Source organism: Oncorhynchus mykiss, chromosome 3 (assembly GCF_013265735.2).
Source record: "Oncorhynchus mykiss isolate Arlee chromosome 3, USDA_OmykA_1.1, whole genome shotgun sequence".
NCBI classification, from domain to species: domain Eukaryota; kingdom Metazoa; phylum Chordata; class Actinopteri; order Salmoniformes; family Salmonidae; genus Oncorhynchus; species Oncorhynchus mykiss.
Genome location: NC_048567.1, coordinates 20,942,847 through 20,955,907, shown reverse-complemented (window position 1 = coordinate 20,955,907; position 13,061 = coordinate 20,942,847). Strand labels below are relative to the sequence as shown.

At 43.0% G+C, this 13,061-nt stretch overlaps 1 protein-coding gene across 4 annotated transcripts in view; it reads left to right on the top strand.

The window, feature by feature from the left end:
* The window catches only part of si:dkey-12j5.1 (probable assembly chaperone of rpl4), a 40,415-nt gene that overhangs the window by 12,461 nt on the left and 14,893 nt on the right, over positions 1–13,061 (top strand). For all 4 annotated transcript variants that reach the window (XM_021593073.2, XM_036971663.1, XM_036971660.1 and 1 more), the window contains exons 9-10: positions 9,393–9,446; positions 12,300–12,440. In XM_021593073.2, the coding sequence (XP_021448748.2) occupies positions 9,393–9,446; positions 12,300–12,440 (195 nt within the window). The remainder of the gene's footprint in view (positions 1–9,392; positions 9,447–12,299; positions 12,441–13,061) is intronic.

Sequence of the window (13,061 nt, the reverse complement as noted above, 5' to 3'; positions counted from 1 at the left end):
GCTGATATGTCTTCAGTTAATAAATATTCAACCCCTTTATTATGGCAAGCCTAAATAAGTTCAGGAGTAAAAATGTGCTTAACAAGACACATAACAACTTGCATGGACTATAGTGTTGAACATGATTTTTGAATGACTCACGCATACAATTATCTGTAAGGTCCCTCAGTCGAGCAGTGAATTTCAAACACAGATTCAACCACAAAGACCAGGTAGGTTTTCCAACGCCTCGCAAAGAAGGGCATCTATTGGTAGATGGGTAAAAAAGAAAATCCAACATTGAATATCCCTTTGAGCATGGTGAAGTTAATAATTACACTTTGGATGGTGTATCAATACACCCAGTCACTACAAAGATGCAGGTGTCCTTCCTAACTCAGTTGCTGGAGAGGAAGGAAACCACTCAGGGATTTCACCATGAGGCCAATTGTGACTTTAAAACAGTTACAGAGTTTAATGGCTGTGAAAGCAGAAAACTGAGGATGGATCAACAACATTGTAGTTACTCCACTATACTAATCTAAATGACAGAGTGAGAAGAATGAAGCCTGTACAAAATAAAAATATTCCAAAACGTGCATCCTGTTTGTAATAAGGCACTAATATCCTTTAACATGAATCTACATTTGAGTTGCTTACCAGGAAGACAGTGAATGTGACCGAGTTTTGAATTAAATCTGCTTAAAATCTATAACAAGGCTTGAAAATTAATTTGACAGAGTTTGAAGAATTTTGAAAAGAATAATGGGCAAATATTGTACAATCCAGGTGTGTTATGCTCTTAGAGAGTTACCCAGAAAGACTCACAGCTGTAATAGCTGCTAAAGGTGATTCTAACATGCATTGACTCAGGGGTGTGAATACTTATGTAAATTAGATATTTGCTAACACTTCTAAAAACATGTTTTCACTTTGTCATATGGGGTATTGTGTGTAGACGGGTGAGACAAAAACATTTATTTAATACTTTTTTTTGTTTTTTGTTGTGAATTTTACCCATTTTTCTCCCCAATTTCGTGGTATCCAATTGTTTTAGTAGCAACTATCTTGTCTCATCGCTACAACTCCCGTACGGGCTCGGGAGAGACGAAGGTTGAAAGTCATGCGTCCTCCGATACACAACCCAACCAAGCCGCACTGCTTCTTAAAACAGCGTGCATCCAACCCGGAAGCCAGCCGCACCAATGTGTCGGAGGAAACACAGTGCACCTGGCAACCTTGGTTAGCGCGCACTGCGCCCGGCCCGCCACAGGAGTCGCTGGTGGGCGATGAGACAAGGACATCCCTACCGGCCAAGCCCTCCCTAACCCGGACGACGCTAGGCCAAGACAATGATCCAAAACATAAAGCAAAATCTACAATGGAATGGTTAAAAAATAAACATATCCAGGTGTTAGAATGGCCAAGTCAAAGTCCAGACCTGAATCCAATCGAGAATTTGTGGAAAGAACTGAAAACTGCTGTTCACAAATGCTCTCCATCCAACCTCACTGAGCTCGAGCTGTTTTGCAAGGAGGAATGGGAAAAAATGTCAGTCTCTCGATGTGCAAAACTGATAGAGACATACCCCAAGCGACTTACAGCTGTAATCGCAGCAAAAGGTGGCGCTACAAAGTACTAACTTAAGGGGGCTGAATAATTTTGCACGCCCAATTTTTCAGTTTTTGGTTTGTTAAAAAAGTTTGAAATATCCAATAAATGTCATTCCACTTCATGATTGTGTCCCACTTGTTGTTGATTCTTCACAAAAAAATACAGTTTTATATCTTTATGTTTTTTTTATTTTATTTTATTTATTTCACCTTTATTTAACCAGGTAGGCAAGTTGAGAACGAGTTCTCATTTACAATTGCGACCTGGCCAAGATAAAGCAAAGCAGTTCGACACATACAACGACACAGAGTTACACATGGAGTAAAACAAACATACAGTCAATAGTACAGTATAAACAAGTCTATATACGATGTGAGCAAATGAGGTGAGATAAGGGAGGTAAAGGCAAAAAGGCCATGGTGGCAAAGTAGATACAATATAGCAAGTAAAACACTGGAATGGTAGATTTGCAATGGGAGAATGTGCAAAGTAGAAATAAAAATAATGGGGGTGCAAAGGAGCAAAATAAATGAATAAATAAAATACAGTAGGGAAAGAGGTAGTTGTTTGGGCTAAATTATAGGTGGGCTATGTACAGGTGCAGTAATCTGTGAGCTGCTCTGACAGTTGGTGCTTAAAGCTAGTGAGGGAGATAAGTGTTTCCAGTTTCAGAGATTTTTGTAGTTCGTTCCAGTCATTGGCAGCAGAGAACTGGAAGGAGAGGCGGCCAAAGAAAGAATTGGTTTTGGGGGTGACTAGAGAGCTTTACCTGCTGGAGCGTGTGCTACAGGTGGGAGATGCAATGGTGACCAGCGAGCTGAGATAAGGGGGGACTTTACCTAGCAGGGTCTTGTAGATGACATGGAGCCAGTGGGTTTGGCGACGAGTATGAAGCGAGGGCCAGCCAACGAGAGCGTACAGGTCGCAATGGTGGGTAATATATGGGGCTTTGGTGACAAAACGGATTGCACTGTGATAGACTGCATCCAATTTGTTGAGTAGGGTATTGGAGGCTATTTTGTAAATGACATCGCCAAAGTCGAGGATTGGTAGGATGGTCAGTTTTACAAGGGTATGTTTGGCAGCATGAGTGAAGGATGCTTTGTTGCGAAATAGGAAGCCAATTCTAGATTTAACTTTGGATTGGAGATGTTTGATATGGGTCTGGAAGGAGAGTTTACAGTCTAACCAGACACCTAAGTATTTGTAGTTGTCCACGTATTCTAAGTCGGAGCCGTCCAGAGTAGTAATGTTGGACAGGCGGGTAGGTACAGGTAGCAATCGGTTGAAGAGCATGCATTTAGTTTTACTTGTATTTAAGAGCAATTGGAGGCCACGGAAGGAGAGTTGTATGGCATTGAAGCTTGCCTGGAGGGTTGTTAACATAGTATCCAAAGAAGGGCCAAAAGTATACAGAATGGTGTCGTCTGCATAGAGGTGGATCAGAGACTCACCAGCAGCAAGAGCGACCTCATTGATGTATACAGAGAAGAGAGTCGGTCCAAGAATTGAACCCTGTGGCACCCCCATAGAGACTGCCAGAGGTCCGAACAGCAGACCCTCCGATTTGACACACTGAACTCTATCAGAGAAGTAGTTGGTGAACCAGGTGAGGCAATCATTTGAGAAACCAAGGCTGTCGAGTCTGCCGATGAGGATGTGGTGATTGACAGAGTCGAAGGCCTTGGCCAGATCAATGACTACGGCTGCACAGTAATGTTTCTTATCGATGGCGGTTAAGATATCATTTAGGACCTTGAGCGTGGCTGAGGTGCACCCATGACCAGCTCTGAAACCAGATTGCATAGCAGAGAAGGTATGGTGAGATTCGAAATGGTCGGTAATCTGTTTGTTGACTTGGCTTTCGAAGACCTTAGAAAGGCATGGTAGGATAGATATAGGTCTGTAGCAGTTTGGGTCAAGAGTGTCCCCCCCCTTTGAAGAGGGGGATGACCGCAGCTGCTTTCCAATCTTTGGGAATCTCAGACGACACGAAAGAGAGGTTGAACAGGCTAGTAATAGGGGTGGCAACAATTTTGGCAGATAATTTTAGAAAGAAAGGGTCCAGATTGTCTAGCCCGGCTGATTTGTAGGGGTCCAGATTTTGCAGCTCATTCAGAACATCAGCTGAGCAGATTTGGGAGAAGGAGAAATGGGGAAGGCTTGGGCGAGTTGTTGTGGGGGGTGCAGTGCTGTTGACCGGGGTAGGAGTAGCCAGGTGGAATGCATGGCCAGCCGTAGAAAAATGCTTGTTGAAATTCTCAATTATGGTGGATTTATCAGTGGTGACAGTGTTTCCTATCTTCAGTGCAGTGGGCAGCTGGGAGGAGGGGTTCTTATTCTCCATGGACTTTACAGTGTCCCAGAACTTTTTTGAGTTAGTGTTGCAGGAAGCAAATTTCTGCTTGAAAAAGCTAGCCTTGACTTTTCTAACTGCCTGTGTATAATGGTTTCTAGCTTCCCTGAACAGCTGCATATCACGGGGGCTGTTCGATGCTAATGCAGAACGCCATAGGATGTTTTTTTGTTGGTTAAGGGCAGTCAGGTCTGGGGAGAACCAAGGGCTATATCTATTCCTGGTTCTACATTTCTTGAATGGGGCATGTTTATTTAAGATGGTTAGGAAGGCATTTAAAAAAAATATCCAGGCATCCTCTACTGACGGGATGAGATCAATATCCTTCCAGGATACCCCGGCCAGGTCGATTAGAAAGGCCTGCTCGCTGAAGTGTTTCAGGGAGCGTTTTACAGTGATGAGTGGAGGTTGTTTGACCGCTGACCCATTACGGATGCAGGCAATGAGGCAGTGATCGCTGAGGTCTTGGTTGAAAACAGCAGAGGTGTATTTAGAGGGCAAGTTGGTTAGGATGATATCTATGAGGGTGCCCGTGTTTAAGGCTTTGGGGAGGTACCTGGTAGGTTCATTGATAATTTGTGTGAGGTTGAGGGCGTCAAGTTTAGATTGTAGAATGGCTGGGGTGTTAAGCATGTTCCAATTTAGGTCGCCTAGCAGCACAAGCTCTGAAGATAGATGGGGGGCAATCAGTTCACATATGGTGTCCAGAGCACAGCTGGGGGCAGAGGGTGGTCTATAGCAGGCGGCAACGGTGAGAGACTTGTTTTTAGAGAGGTGGATTTTTAAAAGTAGAAGTTCAAATTGTTTGGGTACAGACCTGGATAGTAGGACAGAACTCTGCAGGCTATCTTTGCAGTAGATTGCAACACCGCCCCCTTTGGCAGTTCTATCTTGTCTGAAAATGTTGTAGTTTGGAATTAAAATGTCTGAATTTTTGGTGGTCTTCCTAAGCCAGGATTCAGACACAGCTAGAACATCCGGGTTGGCAGAGTGTGCTAAAGCAGTGAATAGAACAAACTTAGGGAGGAGGCTTCTAATGTTAACATGCATGAAACCAAGGCTATTACGGTTACAGAAGTTGTCAAAAGAGAGCGCCTGGGGAATAGGAGTGGAGCTAGGCACTGCAGGGCCTGGATTCACCTCTACATCGCCAGAGGAACATAGGAGGAGTAGAATAAGGGTGCGGCTAAAAGCAATAAGAATTGGTCGTTTAGAACGTCTGGAACAGAGAGTAAAAGGAGGTTTCTGGGGGCGATAAAATAGCATCATGGTATAATGTACAGACAAAGGTAAGGTAGGATGTGAATACAGTGGAGGTAAACCTAGGTATTGAGTGATGAAGAGAGAGATATTGTCTCTAGAAACATCATTGAAACCAGGAGATGTCATTGCATGTGTGGGTGGTGGAACTAATAGGTTGGATAAGGTATAATGAGCAGGACTAGAGGCTCTACAGTGAAATAAGCCAATAAACACTAACCAGAACAGCAATGGACAAGGCATATTGACATGAAGGAGAGGCATGCTCAGTCGAGTGATCAAAAGGGTCCAGTGAGTGGAGAGGTTGGTTGGGGGTCACGGCGATTTAGACAGCTAAATCGGTAGCAAGCTAGCATAGGAGCAAGCTAGCATAAGATGGAGGTCTGTTATTAGCCAACTCTTGCGTTCCGTCAGTAGATTAGTGGGTTTCCGTGTGGTAGAGGGGATGAATCCAAATCACACAACAACAACAAAAATAAAAACAATAGATATAGTTATAGAGGCCCAATAAGAAAAATACATCAATAAATAAAATACAAATTGTCCGATTTGTCTATTCAGATAGCAGCCGATAAGATAGCCAACGGCTAGCAGGCCGCAGAAGAGCGCACAGGCAACGTTGCGCCGGAGGAGCCAGCCGGACTGTTCCCTCGGGTAGACAACGTCGGCAGTCTAGCCGTGAAGGCCCGGTGGGGCTCCGTGTAGGCAGCAAAACGGGTCCGGATAGGTGATTGATGGAAGAAGCTTTGAAGCCTGAAATGTGGCAAAAGGTCGCAAAGTTCAAGGGGGCCGAATACTTTCGCAAGGCACTGTACTAATTGAGTGTATGTAAACTTCTGACCCTCTGGGAATGTGATGAAAGAAATAAAAGCTGAAATAAATAATTCTTTCTACTATTATTCTGACATGTCACATTCTTAAAATAAAGTGGTGATCCTAACTGACCTAAAACAGGGAATCTTTACTTCGATTAAATGTCAGGAATTGTGAAAAACTAAAAGTATTTGGCTACGGTGTATGTAAACTTCTGACAACTGTATTTGTTAACAAAAAATCAAGACCTAGAATTGCCTTTGGTGTATCCCACAAAAAAGATTCACTGTTATAAGCTAACTATTTTTGAATTTTAGCCAGGGAATTTGGGGAATTTTGCTTAACTTCGGAAACCAGAAAGTTTCAGACCCTTTGCAACCCTAGTCCCCAGCACAAGGTGTACCTGTGTAATAATCATGCTGTTTAATCAGATTATTGATATGCCACACCTGTCAGGTTGATGGATTATCTTGACAAAAGATAAAAGGCTCACTAACAGGGATGTAAACAAATTTGTGCACAAAGTTTGAGAGAAATAAGCATTTTGTGCAAATGGAACATTAATGGGATCTTTTATTTCTATCACATTACAATATTTTGTTCAGTGTATATGAAGGCTTGTCTGTTTTATCGTATATTACCATAGCAGAAGAAAAACAGTCTACACGTTGCATTGGAGTGATGTTAAAGGCCCAGTGCAGTCGAAATGTGATTTCACTGTTTTTTTTAAATAAACATTCGACCAGTTTATTAGGCACGCCAGTCTAGTACTGGGTTGGATCCCTCTTTGCCTCCAGAACAGCCTGAATTCTTTGGGGCATGAACATGTTGCTCACTTGGTATCAAGGGACCTAAGTTGTGCCAGGAAAACATTCCCCACGCCATTACAACACCCCCACCACCAGCCTATACTGTTGACGTTAGGCACAATTGGGCCATGGATTCGTGCTGCTTCCACCAATTTCTGAATTTGTCGGCCCAGGCAATGGTTTTCCACTCCTCAATTGTCCAGTGTTGGTGATCGCGTGCCCACTGGAGCCGCTTCTTCTTGTTTTTAGCTGATAGGAGTAGAACCCAGTGTGGTCGTCTGCTGCATTAGCCCATCCGTGACAAGGACCGACGAGTTGTACATTCTGAGATGCCATTCTACACACCACTGTTGTACTGCGCCGTTATTTGCCTGTTTGTGGCCCGCCTGTTAGCTTGCACGATTCTTGCCGTTCTCCTTCGACCTCTCATCAATAAGCTGTTTTCGCCCACAGGATTGCCGCTGAAAATTTTTTTTTTGGTTTGTCGCACCATTCTCTGTAAATCGTAGACATTAGCGTGCATGTAAAGCCCAGGAGACCGGGCGTTTCCAAGATCCTGGAACCGGCGCTCAGTCACTTACGTCACTCATTTTTCCCATTCTAACGTTCAATCGCACAGTAACTGAATGCCTCAATGCCTGTCTGCGTGCTTTATATAGCAAACCACAGCCACATGACTCACTGTCTGTAGGAGTGAACCATTTCACAATTTTTGTGAATGGGTGGTGTACCTAAATATATGGCCACTAAGTGTATATTTCCACACTATAATAATGCTGTGAAATTGTGAAAATTATCATAATGCCCTTTTAGTGTAAGAGCTGTTTGAAAAGACCACCTAAAGTATCAGCCTGTTTTGGTGGGATGCAGTTTTAGCCTACTTGGTGACATCACCAGGATGTAAATTAGTTAGACCAATAAGAGTTCCAAACCTTGCTGCCAATAACAGCTAGTTTTCAGTTTTCCCCTCCCCCACTCAGGCCAGTCCTAGCTAAATTCTTGCTTGAAAACTTCCTCTTTTCTAAGAAGCTAATTTAGTTTGTTTTCAATTAAAATTGTCAAAAATAATCACAGTAAGGTACTTAATTGTTACCCAGAAATGATTTGATATTGATATGAAAAATAAATAAAAATGCTGCATTGGACATTTAGGTCAATACCAAGTGTCAAATGAATCACTTTGTAACCTCCTGTCGTATGAGTGAAAAACAAAGGTACAGGAGTCTGACTGAACAGACTCTTCAGACACACAAGCATGCTCACGGGTACACACACACACACAGAGTTATAAATTAGCTACTCCCAGGAGGGAGGTTTCTAACTGGTCCTGAAGCAAAGGGGACGACACGTTTCGTGTGTGTATTTGTTGTTGCTGTTGAGTAATCTGCAGGCAACGTTACTAAACAGAATCATTTTACCAGAGTGCTGTGCACGGATAGGGACAAGACAAATGACTATAACAGTCTGGGGGGCTGTCTCTCACACACACAAACACACACACACACACACACACCGTTTCAGAGACAGAGATGCAGGAAAACCAAAGCAACTGTGAATGACAATCAGTGTATTTCAACTAAGTGAATAATGCAGGAGGTACATGGATATAAAGAACATATAAACAGGTGAACGTTCACACAGGAAGGATATTTTGTCCTTGCAAGAGGTAGTGTCATGACAGCCAGTCTTAGAGTTGAGTTGTTGTTGTTGTCATCATGGGTTGTCGTCAGTGGAATGTCTGTATCTGTTGTGAGTCTGTTTTCTTGTACGCCGTTACTCAGTGGTTGGCTCCTTAGAGGTCTGGAACTAACACCGATAGTTGGGTGTTTAACTACATTGGCTAAATAGTTTATTGATCAACCTCAGCGCTAATACAAAACATGTACTCTGTAGACCATCAGGAATGAGATGTTGATTTCCCTCTAATCAGAATGTGTTAATTAATAAAACGTAATACCTCTCAGCAGGTAATCAGCCTCACAATGAATCAACACACACACCCTCCGTCTCTCGCATGCACAAGTGATGATAAAAAGTGGAAGAGGGATGAAGAAAATGGGACAGGTGAACTCTTTGAAGAGAAAGAGATGCGTGAGATTGTGTACACTGGGGAGGGGTAAGGTGAACTAGTCTGGAATCATCAGGACAGGAGGGCGTGGACTGGTGATCAGGTCCATTGATGAGGACTAGCTATTGACCATGACCAGTTCTGTATTGGTTGTTGAGTTCAAGGAGTATTGAACAGGAGGGATATTGACAGATTATTGATAGTAATCATGAGATTAGCTTCATTGTGTATTGATGACTGTGTAAGCTGTCTTGTTGCTATTGACGACCGTGTCTACGGAACACTGGGTTTTGAGTCTGATCAGACTCTCTAATCACATCCATTGATTAGGGTGGCAGAGAGAGCGAGATGTGTGTGTGTGTGTGTGTGTGTGACAGGAAACACCTCGCTCTCTGCCTCCACACACAGTGACTCAGGCTAGGAGCAGGATGTGTTTAATGTATAATGAACAATGGAAATGATGGTTTGTGTGTTTTTATGATTTCTCTCTCAGACAGCAGTAGATGTGTTGGAGGGTCTACTAGAGGAAGATGACGAGGTGGTGCAGGTGAGTCATGATGTCAGTTTTTTTTTTTTTTTTTTTTTTTTTTTACAATACAAAACATCCACATACAAATGATAGCATACAGACCCACACAAACATCAACAGCATCACCCCTGCCCAGGCCCACCTGTTCACACCCCCGTCTCCAGCACTCACATCACTCTCTCCGCCACATGGCATCAGAGTGCACCATTTTGTTTCTGTCGCCCACGCACTTTCAACATTTAGACAATAAAGCATTTTATATGAAACTTGGGGCGGCAGGTAACCTGGCAGGTAGGGGCGTTAGGCCAGTAACAGAGAGGTTCCTAGATCGAATCCCAGAGCTGACAAGGTAAAAATCTGTTGTTCTACCCCTGAGCAAGGCAGTTAACCCACTGTTCCCTGGGCGCCGATGATGTTGATTAAGGCAGCCCCCGCCCGCACCTTTCTGATTCAGAGGGGTTGGGTTAAATGCGGAAGACACATTTCAGTTGAATACATTCAGTTGTACAACTAACTAGGTATTCTGGTGTCCGTTGACAGCTCTTTGGTCTTGGCCATAGTGGAGTTTGGAGTGTGACTGTTTGAGGTTGTGGACAGGTGTCTTTTATACTGATAACAAGTTCAAACAGGTGCCATTAATACAGGTAACGAGTGGAGGACAGAGGAGCCTCTTAAAGAAGAAGTTACAGGTCTGTGAGAGCCAGAAATCTTGCTAGTTTGTAGGTGGCCAAATACTTATTTTCCACTATAATTTGCAAATAAATTAATTAAAAATCCTACAATGTGATTTTCTGGATTTTTTTTGTCTGTCATAGTTGAAGTGTACCTATGATGAAAATTACAGGCCTCTCATCTTTTTAAGTGGAAGAACTTGCACAATTGGTGGCTGACCTAAATACTTTTTTGCCCCACTGTATTTGAAAATATCTACATTGGTCAGTTCAAAATTACTTTTTAAGTCTGTCATGGAAATACATGTATTTCCTATTACCAAGTAATTTATTGTATTATGAAAAGCTATCCAAGGATTGTTCCATAAGGTTGTGTTTTTAGGAAGTGATTGGTTCTTGAAAGAATATGTTACATTTTCTTCCATATTGTTAGTGTTCTTAACTATGAAGTTAATGTTTTTAGCTTTATCCTTTTGAAAATAGACATGTGAAAAGATTCTGGGCTAGTTTTCTTTTCTGTGTGTGAAGTGAGCAGGAGACACACCTGCAGCCTCCGTTCAGTTCTCTCTGCTCCTGAGCCATATTAGTATTCTTTGCAAGAGGTGTGTGTGTGTGTGTGTGAGACGATCTAACCTCAGTGTGCTCATTCTTTCTCACCCTTCCTCCTACACACCTCGGCTGACAGATTGAGAGCAGTCACTTGCTCAACCTTTGAACTCATTCAGGAGACACCTGCTCTAAGCAGAAACACACACACACACACACAGAGTTTGAACTCCTATGAATATACAGTAAAGTGTTTGTTTTGTCAGTAGTGTTCCCGAGCACCATCAGAATAACACAACTGGAAATAACGATGACACAACCTAGTCTAAACCCTCTACCCACAGCAGCTCAAACTGTTTTGTGCCAACCATTCTTTTTGTAAGTCACCCACCTCGGTAACTCATGCATTGTTAATGGACCCAAACAGCTGCCAGTAGTCAAGGTGGTGGTACCTAACTAACTCCCTGTACAATGTAGTACTTTGTTAACAGGTTTGGGAAACTTGGAATTCTGACTCTTTCTAAGTCGACCTTTACGTAGACCTTGTTAAAACTATTAAAACTCTCAAGAACCAGATGGTATCTGTGACTGTTGTCTCGTCCAAGAGGACTGATTGACACCTCCTTACTGTAGACTTATCATTAAGAGAGTAACGTGTGGGTGTTGTGTGGATTCTCTTGAAGTTCTTAATTAGCTGTCTCGTTAATTTTCTGAGACGAGTGGTGGGTGTGCTCATGAAGAGTGTGTGTGTGCTTAGTTTAATACAGCCATAAATACGAGCAAAACAGACCATATTTCATAAACACTTTCAAAGAGACTTATTCTAATGGAGTTTCTTTTGAGGAAGCAAAGACATTCTGATTGAAGTAACAACCCAGATCTAGACACGCACACATAGGTCAGTGCGTGTATTCAAACCGCTATGCTCAACTTAAGTTACAGAGTTGTAGATCCGGTCATGAAGAGGATGCTTCTAATAATTGTATAATCATTCAAAAGGCAAAGTTATGTTCAACCTTCAAGCCTCTCGTCTTCATGGGTGTGTGCGTGCATGCATGGGTCTGCTGATAGAGGTGGAGGTCGCCGTTGTTTTCTGCTGTAAAAAGAATAGTAAATGAGGGGAATGTTAATGTCCTGCTTCTGCAAGAAGTGTGGGTGGCTGATCCTTGTCCTCAGATGAGACACACACCCACACACACGTTTCTAAAGTACAAGTGTGCTGTAGGTGGAAGGATGAGGGTAAACTATGTAGGGTGTGTTTCATGTGGATGTGTACAGTATTGGTATGAGGGAGAGAGAATACAACAGGTAGTTGAGAGGAGAGAAGGAATGGAATGTGTGTAGCTGTGTTTCGTCCTTTAGTCTGTAAGTGGTGTGTGTGTGTGTGACAGCGCTTTCAGATTGGCGTGTGGAGACGAAAGTTTGTGAAGACAAACTACAGCAGCACAGGCCCAGCTCGTTACCATAGTGGCAGCTCATGAGGATGCTGTGAGCATTTCAATAAGTGCCTCCGGTGTGTGTGCGTGCGTGTGTGTGTTAAGCCTGTTTGTCACAGTTCCAAGTACAGATTTCACGTGGACTAGACCGTTAAATGTGCTTCCCCTGTCATAGCTGAGCTCACTTAATAAAACAGATTTCTTTCTCTCTCTCACAGGTGTGGTATCTCTCAGGCTGGGTGTGTTACCTACAGATGGAGGAGAGAAGAAGGGAGGAGAGAGAAGAGAGCGATGAGGAGAGGGAGGAGCGTGAAGCGTTGAAGGAGGCAGCCAGATCTTACCTGACCAAAGCCAAGAAGGTAAACACACACACACACACACACACACTGATGAGGCTTATTGATGTAAGTCTGTTTGGTTGATATTGTACTGTCAGCTTGTACAGTCAGTAATACATGTGTATGTTACAGAGCTTCACTGCTGGAAGTGAATCTGACATTTTAGCCCTATCTTCATTGTTTTCTTACCTCGGGGAGCTATGTGTCGGTCTTAGAATTTTGTGTGTTTTTGTGTGTGTGGTGTGGATGTGTTTAACTATACTTGTGGAGACCAAAAGTCCCCACGAATAGTAAACAAACAATGGTGGTTTAGGGTTAAGGTTAGAATTAGTTTTAGGGTTAGGAGCTAGGGTTAATTTTTAAGGTTAGGGTTATTAGGTATGGTTTTGGGGTTATGGTTAAGGGTTAGGGAAATAGGATTTTGAATGGGACTGAATTGTGTCCCCACAAGGTTATCTATACAAGACCTGTGTGTTTTAGTTATGCGCGGGTCAGCTGTTTGTTCAACCGCCCACAATTGCTAATAACCCATCCGCAACCCCCAACCTATGTGCAACCCCCAACCTATGTGCAACCCCCAACCTATGTGCAACCCCCAACCTATGTGCAACCGCCAACCATCCGACCCGCTAATATAGAAAA